Source organism: Dermacentor albipictus, unplaced genomic scaffold (assembly GCF_038994185.2).
Source record: "Dermacentor albipictus isolate Rhodes 1998 colony unplaced genomic scaffold, USDA_Dalb.pri_finalv2 scaffold_11, whole genome shotgun sequence".
Taxonomy (NCBI): Eukaryota; Metazoa; Arthropoda; class Arachnida; order Ixodida; family Ixodidae; genus Dermacentor; species Dermacentor albipictus.
In genome coordinates this window covers 13,960,134-13,973,376 of record NW_027225565.1, presented here as the reverse complement: position 1 = coordinate 13,973,376, position 13,243 = coordinate 13,960,134, and the positions used below count along the sequence as shown (strand labels likewise).

Genomic DNA, 13,243 nt, shown 5'->3' with positions numbered 1-13,243 from the left:
GCCGAGGATTTGGGGCTGTTGACTTGCGGATATACTTGTCCAACTATGTGAAGCACATTGTGCAGTCTGGGGTAGTTCTTGATTCTGGTCTTATTTCCGATGTCAATGTAAGCTGACTTATCAGAAAATAAGAGGCCAGACTGGCTAAGAAAATCTGCCATGTTGTCGAGAGCTTGTTGCATCATTCTTGATATCTGTATAAGATAGCTTTCCCATAGGCTGTAGTACTCGATAGACTGTAGTGCTTCCTGTAGTATGCCTGTGTTGTTGGTGCGGGTGGGCGAAATTTACCTCCAACTCTCACCTGGAATTTTCTGTCTTTCAAAAAGTTATGATTTAACTTATGTGCTCTACCACCAATTATTTTGCTCATCATTCCTCCTATTAGAGTAACATGAGGTACTGTATGGAAAGCCCTTTCGCTCTCTTCATTCTTCCATAAGTGGTATTAAACAATGCCCTCTAATAAAGTTACTGCTGCCTATGGCCCACTCATATCTGCCAGAAGGGGCAGCTCTTGCAAAAGGTTTTATTTGTGCATGATGTAGTATGAGGATTCATGTCTTTTGTCATTTATACATCTATAGACGCAGCTACCTGATAGAGTACTTACTATGTCTGACAATGCTTATTTGTGCAGTGCTGTTGAACAATACATATTGATGCAGTGAATGTTTACACATTCAAAACATCAGGAAAGATGCTTCTTATACAATTGTGCCATTTGCTTTAGATTGGTGTTAGTATTGCGTGTTAGATTTTGCATATGCATGCCCCCTTATGCAATAGTCTTGCAAAGTTTAAGGGTTCAATAAATAATGATGAACTAAATCAAGGCACGAGAGCTTTTTTTTTTACCTTTTATTCCCATCTAAATGCGACTGCCACGGCTGGCAATTCAACCCCTCACCTTGTGTTAGCAGCAGAATGTTATAGCAACAGTGAGATGAATAATTTGAACAATTTCTTTGTCTACAGATGTTCTTTTTTTCTTGCTTGTATGTAGGTAAAGCTTGCAATAAGTGTGTCATTGCAAAAAAACAGTTTGTGGTCCTTTATTGAATAAACTGCATTGTGTATGGTTGAAATGCAGAAATTTCTTTTAAAATCCCAGAGTGATATGTTCTTACAAGTAGCATGGTACTTTATTATTTATAAAGGTAGTAATCATAGAGGATATCGTTATATGGGTTTACACACTAGTAGATGTGATCACAAACTTGTCACAAACTGTTAGTAGAAACATGTAAGGCATGGATGTTTCTGCACACTTGATTAGCTGTGGACTTGCAAGAACTGTTTATACTTAAAAGATTCACAGAAAGGGATGCAACTGGCTGACTTCACTGCACAGTTTGTATTTACTTTTCTTTCGTGTCATCCTCTACAGATTCGTCTACACAAGAACAGGCTGTTTGCCTGCTTTTTTGCATTGTTGCACGAGTTTTACATGACTGTGCAGGAGGCTGCGTTGTCACTATGCCACTATAGCAAGCCAATAATTTACTAATTGTAAAGTTAACTACTGTTCAAAGCAAATGTTAATACAGGTGCAGTAAGGATACAAAGTTCGCAACATATTCAAGGTTTATTGGTTTCTCTGCAGGAAAAAAAAATTCTCCAGAGAAGAGATGCAACTTAATGTGCATAAAATATTCGAAAACAAATTGACGACGCTGTTTATTCAAGCCGGAGAGTTAATTCTAGCGCAGAAATTTCATTACGATAGCCTGCACATTTGCCATATCAAACTTAATAAGTGAGGTAAGATAACCTTTCAAGATACATCAGGAAAGTAACGCTTGAAAACTGACAAGAAAACGCAACTGAACAGTACCGTGTTCAGCACAACGTTGAAACTTCGGGTACTCTGCTGTCTTGTCATTTGTCCTTGCCGAGGTTGAAATTATTGAAGGCCCTCCGTACGCACAATTTTTGTATGCTACTCAACAAAAGAAAATTGTGAGGACCCCAAAAGTCCATGTCGCCTCGTGGGAATCGAACATCCAACTCGCAAAAGCATACGAAGCAAACGTGGAAATGCACTTCGTTTGCTGCGTAGCGTGTCAACGAACGCATGGAAATGGGAGAATGGAATCTGTGGTACAAGTTTTTTATCCTCCCTTTGCGTACGTACCGAACGGCAACCCAAGTCTCCGCGCATTGCCCTTGTTGAGCAAGACGCCATTTTCAAAAACAAACTGGCGAAATAGCTCTCCACGCAATTTCGACGGAAAATCGCTGCGGCAGTGCGACTGTCCGACCAACCAGTTGGTCGCAGCCAAAAATCGGCGGGTCGGCACGGCGACTGCAATTTTCATCGCAAATGATGAAAATCGCACTTCCGGTGCGACAAAAATTGCATCATGTGAAACAGGCTTGAGACACTTCTTTTCATTAACGCACACACATCCCACTTGTTTTTTCAACAGTGAGCTCGTCGCCAACAGATCATCCACACATACTGATGTAGCTGGTGCTCTTTATTCTCGACACCCTTGCAGTAAAAAACGGAACTGTTTGCTGCAACCACTGCAGACGAAACCGCGTCCGCCATCGACGATGACCTTGCAGTTCTAAAGGGACGCAGCTGATGCATGCACCGAGGCAAAACAAAACTACCATTTGCTGCAAAAACTGCAGACGAAACTGCAGTCGTTATCAATACGATAATGGATGGCGACTATGAAGTTTTGAAGGCACGCAGCCGACTCGTGCACGAAGTCATAACGAAAATACTGTTTGCCGCGATGGCTGTGGACGAAGGCCTGGTGGCTATCAACACGATCATTGATGGTGCCTATGCAGTTATGAAGGCACGTGATCAACACGGTGTTATGCGCAGTGGTAAACGCACGAATAAAGGCTTTAGAGGCACAAATATGCATGAAGTGTTCTGGCATTGCTGTCATTCACATACAATTTACACTGGTGACTATGGCGATGCGGATTCACCCACTTGGTTTTGGTTGCATGCTGGTGCAATTTTTTCTCTTTTGTGGCACTTCATGCTCACCAAGCTCTGAGAGTTGTCAGAATTAACCTATGTGTGGTCAAAAACGTCAAAATTAACTAGAGTTTGATTGCATTAAGTAATGTATATGCCTCATCGGACCAGAGGACACGCCCGAATCAACGATGGTCAATTTAACAAGGTTTTACTGTACAGAGTGTGGTATGCGAATAACTTCAGCTTTGAAATGAGTGAAACGGTGCTTATGATAGCATTGTAAATGCATGGAACAGTGGCAGCATCCTCATGAAAGACTATAACCACGGATGAGCAGGCAAGCATGACTTATCACTGCCAACCCTATTGTGATGAGCACCTTATCTGCTCGGCAGCACATGTGGCTTAGTACATGACGCCATTGTAAATATACTGCACGCTTTTGTGAGGCAGTAAGGCACATGCACCTGCGTTTTCTGCCACCTCTGAGTGGCAGCACTTCAAATGTGTTTTGCTTGCTTAAATGAAAGCAGTCATCAGTTACTGCATTGGCTCAACAAGATACGTGTTGCACTCTTGCACAGACAGGAGCAGCCCGGGTACAAAGAAATCTCGCTTCACAGAGCTCCCATGAAATGCAGGTGCATGTATGCCGGCAGACAAATACATGTGCAGTACAGCAAGCGTTTCGGCACTATGACTGTGGCACCCCGTGGTTGCTTTGAGGCAGTGATGTTGGGCTGCTAAGAACGAGGTTGCGAGATTGAATCCCGGCCAAGGTGGCCGCATTTCGATGGGGGCAAAATGCGAAAACGCCTGTGTACTTATATTTAGATGCATGTTAAAGAACCTCAGGTGGTCCGAATTTTTAGAGTCTTCCACTACGGCATCCCTCTTAATCAGATAGTGGTTTTGGCACGTAAAACCCATAATATAATTTAGCAGTGACTGTGTGCCCTTCCCAGACAACTCAATGACATCCTCAGGACAACCACAGACATACAATAGAGTATGTTTGGACATCTCCACATGAGCTTCAAAACATGCTTATTAAATTAATTTGTCCGGCTTCAGCACATCCTCATGATGTCCTCAGAAGAGTGTTCAAGGATCTTTTTGTACATGTTCAATACATCTGAAAGACCTAGGCATTCACTGTTCCCAGTAAAAATCCTTAATTTTATTATATGAAGTGGCCTGTCTTCTGTCCACAAAGTGAAAAAATTTTGGCCTAAAACTAAAGCATGCTCTTACTGCTTGACAGAGCATACAAATTGAGCCCTGCTGTAGAGAGGGCTCAATATGTAGCCATACCAAATGTTAATGTAGACACATAGTGATGCACATGAAGCCATTTTATTAATTTCACTTTACAATGGCACATCATGACATGCCACCTCGACAACTTGCGCCATTAAAGCTCATTAATCAATTAATGACCCCGACAAGAAAGGTTGAAAGAAGCTTGATAAAGCCAGGAGACGTCGCCACTTGAAATGTTTTCATCCAGAAACACTGAAGAGCGAGAGCGCATAGAAGATGCACATCGTCAGCAACAACTTAAATTCAAACATAAAGAAATGACAAATGAAAGAGTTTGTCACATACTTAGAAGCACTGCAGCACGAAATTGTTGCATTACACACCAATGCAACTTCTGGTGTTTGGATATTGTTCTTCATGATAAGATCAGTCCACTCAAAATATTTTTTTTTCATAATCGATAATACTTTTAACATTCTTAGCCATGACAATTAAGTACAACTACATGCAACTACATATAGCGTTGAGGTCAACACCTCAAGGCCACCTACCAGTGCTAAAATGTAAAATTTCTTTGGTATTTGCAACAATGCTCTTGCCGGCGAGGACAGCACGGAAAGGTTGAGAGGTACGTTACAGTGGCGTTAAACCATAGAGAAGCAGTGGGCCAGAAACGCTGAAATGATCATGATGAAACTGTCCATCTTCGCGACCAGGCACAAAATGTCACACCTGTGTAGAGCAGCTTTTGTGATTTTATTTTTCTGGCGAAGTGACATCATGGGTGCCAGCAGCCGTTCCATCTGACACAAAGAGCTCCGTGGCAAAGTCACGCGAAGCCATCTGATTCACTACGGAAATATTGAAGGTTCTGTCTGTGCTGTTCACTAAGTGAAAACACGCACTAATGCATCTATTTCTTCCCCGTACTATTCTGTGTTTAACTTCTTGCTATCCTGAAAAACATGAGAGAAAGACTTACCTGCTCTCTGCTGCCATGTTTTTTCTTGTCTTGGACTGGCTTGGCTTGGACAAGTTTGGCCCGACTTTTCAAACAAGTGGAAATGTGTCACAAGAAAAGAAAATGGAGTGGCTTGGTCATTGACATTGTGGGGTACCTTGCTCATTCACTCTTTCAGTGCCAACCACAAGTGTTAGCGCCCACAGGTACTCAAAACAATACAAGTTGCAAAAAGATGGCTCTATCCCTGCAGACACAACGGTGAGGCATCAAGACCAGTTGATATCAAGCTGAAATTCAAAATCAAGCTCCATAGTCTAGTGAACAATGTTACGTGGAGAATAGTACTTAATTTTTCGTTCATCAAGCAAAACAATTCCGAGCATGTGGGGTTTGGCCCCTCCCACGTTTAATCGTGCATGGATTAGCCATGTCCAGTGTCCAGGGATAAGGGTATCCTGAGGGTTGAGTCGATGCTGAGTGTTTGGACCTTTAAGGCCCCTCGATGGAGGGAACATGTCCCATTGGCCTTGGCTTCACATAGACGGCACCTCCGAACTGACCCCCCCCCCAGTTGGGTATTGGGGTAACCTTTACATACTTTCAGTCATCCAAAACTTCTGCACACGATAAAGACTTCCTAAATAGGATGCACAGATATTTCGAGCACCACTCAGCATATCTCACGAGAAAAGCAGTAGGTATGCCGTCCATTCCAGGCAATTTCTTTGTATTCAAATTTAACAAGGGAGATAAAATGCCTTTTTCAGTCACTGAGATATTTGCAATTGGTGGGCAATCAACTGGAAGGTAATAGATTGGTTTGCGACCGTCGTCAGCGACCTACCCATGGCGTCCAATATGTCAACGTCCTTAGAGCAGCAAAAGTTTGGAACGAGGCATCTTTTTTTCTTGGTTTCAGTGGGACAGCCAAGTTGAACTGTTAAAGACACCATTTTGTGATCAGATATTCCGTCAAAGATATGTACTTCGGGATCACAACTGAGCACTGCATTGCTTACAAGGAATAGATCTAAAATCAAAGCTGTATCATTCTGACTGCGCGTGGGCTCTTTTACTAACTGAGCTAAATCATGGAATACTACGAGGTCAACAAAAGGTTCAGCAGCACTAGAAAGGGGCTCAGGAAAATCGGCACTCCAGTCGATTGAAGGCATATTGAAGTCGCCACCCAAGAGGACATTACAAGAATAGCTTTTGCTAGAACACAGGAATTCGTTAAGCTCGAGAAAAAAAGTTACCTTGAGTAGGGGGATGGCAGAAGCCTCCTACGATTAAAGTGTTCCCATCCAAAAGCACTTTAATCAGGATGCGCGCAATTGCAGGTATATCAGGTAACCTAGACACCAGTAGTGACTGTTGATAAATAATTGCAGCACCACCATTGCGCAGACTTCTATCTTTACGATGAATTCCGTAACCTGGTGGTGTTACTTCCTCGTCGGAGATATTGGGGTGAAGCCAAGTTTCCGTGATTATTAGAATATGCGGCTTGAGTGTTAAAATGATACTTTCAATATCATCAGATTTATTAACGATGCTACGTGCATTAAGGTTGATGAAACGGAGGAGCTTTTGGGCATCGGTTTGGATTCATTGTGACTGGTGTCTTCAGATTGTTTGCATGTCTGAATCCTTCTGTCACTCGCGCCATCCCATCGGAATAGCTCGCCATTAATCCTAACGCTGGATTTAACAGTAGACGCTTTGTTACTGACCTGCATGTAAAAAAGCAACGGGTTGGTCATGTTGACTGGCGGCCAGCCGACGAGCCCACTGGAAGGTGCCGGTGGTGGCTGGTTTCTTATATGTGCTCTTGATGATGTCGATAGGCCTGGACGCATTGACGCCCAGCAATCGTCATGGTGTGGGCGGTGTGTACGCGCAGTCTCCGTAGGAAACTGCCGTGGTGATGAACAAGGACACTGAATCTTGCAATGCACCGACTGCTGTCGTGCCGAACGGGGAAAACTGCGTGTAAAAAAGCAACGGGTTGGTCATGTTGACTGGCAGCCAGCTGACGAGCCCACTTGTGTGAATTACGCTGGTTGTCACAAAAGGAAAAATTGCACACTGACATGGAAGGTTGCTTTTTTGCTTACTGTCCATTCCTTGTCGGCGGAGAATTTGTAATTTCATATTACTTACGTGCCTTTTCCACGTTGTACAAAAGTTTCACACAGATGGCTCTTTGCATGGATAATGGTTGTAGGGATTTATTCGCTGTGATGTCTGTCTAAAGAATGTGTTCAAACAAGTCACCTTCTGCCATAATGCAGTATTGGCACCTTTTCAGCACGTCCGATGTAGCTTTTTTGATGACGCAAGACGGTATCTCGCTGCAGGCCTCAGCAATCTCTGCCTTTAGCGCTTCTGGTAGTTGTAGGTTTGCGGTAGCCTCGGTCTTTCACATATCCCCATAGGAAGTCGAGAGGCGTCAAGTTCGGTGACCTTGCAGGCCATGCCACTCGTCCATGCCGCCCGACCCACTGGCGTTTGAAGGCTTCATCAAGCGAGACTCGTTCAAGGCTGCTGCTGTGAGCCAAGTTTGCTGTTGAACGAAGTTCGCTTTAAAAATGCAAAAGGAAGATCACAGCGAAAATCTTCGACTGGGCCTTCCAAAATGTTGTTCATGTACCGCTGAGCAGTGAGCTTGTGAAAAAATATGGGGCCAATTATTCTTTCGTCAAAGATACCACACCACACACTGAATGACCATTGAGACTGGTGTCTGGCCTGCGCCACCCAATGCAGGTTTGTATCGCTCCAGTAATGTGCATTATGGATGTTGACTTGAGAATTTCTGGAGAAGGTTGCCTCCTCTGCCCAAGGCACTTTGTCATGTCAACGAAATCTGGTATTTCATCACTGTTCACAAGGATCCAATTTGAGAAGTCAAGCCGCCATCGAAAGTCTCTTGCAGGTTTTGATGCAGTTTAAGGTGACATGGATGCATTTTAGCCTTCCTAAGAACTCTTGACACTGAAGACTTTGAAATGCTGGCCTCACCACTCACATCATGCACACTGGAATGAGGGTTTGCAGTTATGAAAGCCAAAATGTCTCCTTCAGCATCTTCACTGATGGTCCCCTTTCTGTGCCGCGTCTTGAAGCTACCTGTTTCTTTCAGCGTCAAGTAACTCCTCATAATTGTGTTCGCACTAGGTCTTCCCCCACATTGCCAATTTCAGTATACCTTGGCAGCCTTCCTCTTGTCGCCCTGTGCCGCTTCCAAGGCTAAGACTATGTTCGCCTTCTGCTCGCTTGGGTACGGCATGCTTTAGGCACTGCAAACAAATTATTTGAAACCGTTATGCGGCACGACAGTAATGGACAGTCGAGCTCACATACATCTAGCTGCTGGCACAGCTTGGAAAAAAAGCGGCGTTGTAACCTATGATGCTCTCCTCGCACAGGTTTCAGATGTATGATGCATATTTGTGTGTATTTTTTCTATTCCGCATCGACTTGGACGCTGAAAAAAAAATTGCTCTTCTCGTCATATCAATAAACAGCTGATGACGATGCATTCTTCAGCAACAGACGCAAGCGACTGCTGACAAAGTGCTTTTTCGGATAGCCGTCGCCAGCCGCTGCCGGTATTGTCAGAGCCGAGCAAAAGTTGAAGCCCTTTCTCGGAAGTGAAGGGAACACGCGGCGCTGGCGATGTTTTACAAATCACTCATGAGAGCGCTGTTATCGTGGTGCATTCCGGCGCACGGAGTGTGCTGTCACATATTTTTTAAACTCCGCGGGCTTTCGTTTTCCCGGATAAAAACGGCCATGCTAAGTCTGTCTCGTTGGAAGTGCCTGGGATGGGCAATATTTGTGGAGCTCCACAACTTTCCTATTGACGCCTGAACGTTTCAAGCTATATTTAAAAAGCTAATCTTTCTCAGCTAATTACTCAAAAAAGGACGAGCAAAAAATGGTAGTGTAAGTTTAGATAAACGCTAACAACATCCACATGATTTATGTTCTGAAGAACACGTAGGTTTTTTCGAAATCTTGGTCCAAGTTAGTTGGGGTACTCTGTATGTATGATATTGTAACTTGATCACTGGTATTTTGAATGAATGTGAAGCAGTAATTATAGTTCAGACAGTTTTCGGGAGTTTCTATGTGAAAATTCAATGAGGCACCTCAAGGAACACAACTGAAAGTAATAATTTGCTATTTTTAGTATAAGTACTGAGAGTAAAAAAAAAAATCTAAAACATACAAGATATGCACCTGGCTCCTATTACCAACTTTTGTAAGTCGGATCATGCAAAAAAATTTCGAAATTATTATGAAGATTTGTTGGCATCAATATAAGCCATAGTGAGGCCCATGCTATGTGGGTAAGCAGTAGCTTTGCAAATGTGAAAACATGTAAGTTCCTGTTTACAGAGAGCAATTGTATTTACTCATTGCAGCAGGCACCTGGTTTGTTATTTACTGCATTCTTTAGGCTCGGGAAGGAATGATTGTCAGGTCAGGGAGCATGCAGAAGCCTCCTCGTACTTGATTACTGTGTTCAATCGGCTTTTTTCTTACAGGTAAAGTGGTCTAGTTTGCATTCAACTGGTGCAAGAGCTTCCATGTGCTTTGTTCAGTTCCTGTACAGAGCTGTACAGTGTTGCACAGTATTGTACAGTAAAGAATAAGGGCGGTCGTGCAGACTGTTTTCAAAATGTAGGAGATTAGACTGCTTATCAAGTTCGGTCGAAGGTTGGTCTGAAATCGACCGCATCTTGTGTGAGTGAAAACTGACAACAGGAAGGATTGCTCCTAATAATACATACATACGGTGTCGAAATGCTGTAACCCATGGTGGTAAAAATAAAGTTGCGTTTGATATTACTCGAACACAATTATCAAAATAACATGCACTCATGAGCATCTACAATTGTTTGAGACATTGTTAAAACAGCCTCTATGTTGATTGGGAAAATTAGACAACCTGAGAGAAGCTTCTGTGGCTTCGCTGCTGCTGTCGTTCAAAAATTGCGTTATAAGTGCAAATTTTGCTAAGCTTCTTCAAGGAAGTGCTAGGAGTACTGGAGGCTAGCTTCGACTATACCTCCAGTCAAAGTTTTATTTTTCAGGTTCCCCAATATGCCAAAAATAGTCAAATTTTACAAATTGTTAAAGCTCAGTTATCATTTCAGGCAGGGCGTGACGTCGCTAGTAGAACAATTCTAGCGGGAATGTTTAGCAGTGCTAGTAAAGCTTTTGATCAAATATGATTGATTTCTATAAACATGGTAACAAAAGAGTTAGGTCTTAACGCATACACTAACCAGTGTCCAGTGCTGTGCAGGCTTTTGCAGAGTGAAAGGGCCAGTGCAATATGTGTTGAATGTGTCTTTTCAGGAGACCGCTCCCCCTCCTCATAATCGGTCTTTGGCGCTGTTGGAAATGGAAGTCCTTCGGGCGGTTCACCATCCTTCAGCTAAGAAATGGTGTCACCAGTTGCTTCACAACCTCCGAACAGACTGCACTGTTTGACAGTGTGGTAGGTTAAGAATGCTTTTTCTATGTGGGGGGCACAGGCACAACCTCATTTCTTACCATGCTCGCTCTCATCATTTGAAAATTCTGTTTGACTGCAACGTAACCCGTGATATTTTTCTGTATCTGTGATAAGTGACAGTGCCACTCTGAGATGACTGCAGCCCTTTGTGTGCACTTTGTCACACTTGAAGTATATACAATCAACACATACCACCAGTACTTAGCCATTGTTTAATATTATTGCATGTATTGGCAGTTGTTGCAGTAGTATTTTTCTTGAGATGTGGATTGCATTTCTCAGCACATGTGAATGCAGAGCGGGTGGCTGTCGTATTGTTAAAATATAACAGCACACTTTACTGGTATTTAGGAATATAAGCCTTGCTTATGTTGTGGAACTTTGTGCAATAGTTATTGCTGTATGTTGTGGGCCGGTTTGTTTGGCAGCTAAATGTCAACATCATCATTGTTGGTAGGTGGTATGGGTGAAAGCATTAAGCTTTACTGTGATAGCTAATATAGACATTAGGTCATTAGTCATTTTCTGACACTGTCTGTCCATCAAAACTCCTAGTCAGGCACACCACTTTAGCACTACCATGCTGCAGCATTTGAACATTGCTATTTTTAAGTATGTATTTACAGCCCTACTCTTGCAAGGCATTCAAAAGTGGCAGTGCAATACTTTGGCCATTCTTGAAAATGCAGCATATTTTAGTCACATCTAGTCTTTTTTAAAGTTTTGGGCTTACTGTAAACTTCTGATGATCAGCAAATGTGATCTTCAGATTTCCATAGCCCATAGTATCTTGTCATGTCTTTCAATATGCAGAAGTTTATTTTTGTTGGCAACATTCTTGCTCCACTCAATTCAATTACTGCCTTATTCCTTCAGGGATCTTCCACACATAACTTGTACATGAAATCAGCAAATTGACAGCATGTGTATCTACTGTGCTCAGCCATTGTCTCAAGTCGCTGACCTAACTCTCATTGAGTTAAGTGCATCAGCAACTGAATTTTTTCACAGTGTTTCTTGTAGAATTTTAATCTGTCTGGATTACTCTTTAGTCATTAGTCAAGCCTTGCTCTTACATTTGTATCGCACATCTCATGCTCCCGCCACTATGCATGATCTCTTTGCCTCTTCTTGTTGTCTGTCCTACATCTTATATTCACATATTTTTTTGGTATCTATTGAACTAAAATGTTCTTTTGCCTCCTGTGAGCAGGTCACTCACTCATACTTATCATTTGGCATGCATACCTGTGTTACTAATTGAATTCCTGCCGAATTAGATTAAAAAACTAGGGTAACCAAGAAAGATTGTTAAACAAGTGCATGACCTTGTCTCAGCTATGCTGTGGTTACACATTGCCCTTGTGTTCATGGCACCACGTACCTGGACTTTCTTTCTGTTTCTTTCCCTCTTGGTCATCTGCAAGGTACCGGCTCATGTCTTAACCATTCATAACTGGTTTATTGGGCATTGTTGTTACCTCCAAACGTTGAGGTTCAAATGCCACTGCTACTTTCTTTTTCATGTTGAAGTATTCAACAATATGAAGTATTTTAAGGTCTAGCCTGTTTTATTTTGCTTCTTTTTAACCAATAATTTACTCTACATAGCTTTGAATATTTTGTCTTTTTCTCAAAAGTGATGTTTGCTTCTTAGTGCCTGTTTTTTAGCAAACTCGTGGCAATATAGATGCCATTGATACCCCACTTTTTCAATTTGTCTGTCTCTCAAGAACTGAGGCACATATCCCACAACCATTGTTTTACCTATTTTAACCTGATTCATTGTTTTGTTTGTTAATGAACACAACTGTCATCCCACTAGGGTGGTTTCAAGCCTTTTTAGATTTCTTAACGATGAAAAAAAAAAGGACAGAGTCACTTTCTTTTCTTTGCGCAGTATTTCTTACTAACCACAAACTGCCATGGCCACTATTGACTTCTGGATCCTTGCTGTACATTTTTTTTTTTTTTGCCTCATGAATTGAGGCATGCATCTCACAGCCATTGTATTACCTACTTAAACCTGTTTCATTGTTTTGTTTGTTAATGAACACAACTGTCATCCCACTAGGGTGGTTTCAAGCCTTTTTAGATTTGTTAACGATGAAAAAAAAAAGGACAAAGTCACTTTTTTATTTGCGCAGTATTTCTTACTAACCACAAACTGCCATGGCCACTATTGACTTCTGGATCTTTGCTGTACATTTTTTTTTGCCTCATGAATTGAGGCATGCATCTCACAGCCATTGCATTTCCTATTTAAACCTGTTTCATTGTTTTGTTTGTTTATTAATAAAAATTTTCATCCCACCAGGGTGGTTCCTAGACTTTTTTTCACATTCTACATGATAAAGAAAAGAACAAAGTGGCTTCTTTTTCATTGCATAGTATTTCTTGCTAACCACAAACTGCCACAGTCACTTGAAACCTCAAGACCAAGACCTGAAGCACAAGGCACCTCAGTATTATTTCTGTTTGTAGCATTCACTTGTCCATTACCTTACAGAGCTTCCATATTACTACAGAG

At 42.1% G+C, this 13,243-nt stretch overlaps 1 protein-coding gene across 2 annotated transcripts in view; it reads left to right on the top strand.

The window, feature by feature from the left end:
• Positions 1-13,027, top strand: part of LOC135914962 (UDP-N-acetylglucosamine transferase subunit ALG13-like) — a 152,833-nt gene extending 139,806 nt beyond the window's left edge. For both annotated transcript variants that reach the window (XM_070528219.1, XM_065447901.2), the window contains exon 23: positions 10,554-13,027. In XM_070528219.1, the coding sequence (XP_070384320.1) occupies positions 10,554-10,576 (23 nt within the window). In that variant the 3' untranslated portion in view covers positions 10,577-13,027. The remainder of the gene's footprint in view (positions 1-10,553) is intronic.
• The last annotated feature ends 216 nt before the right edge of the window (positions 13,028-13,243 follow it).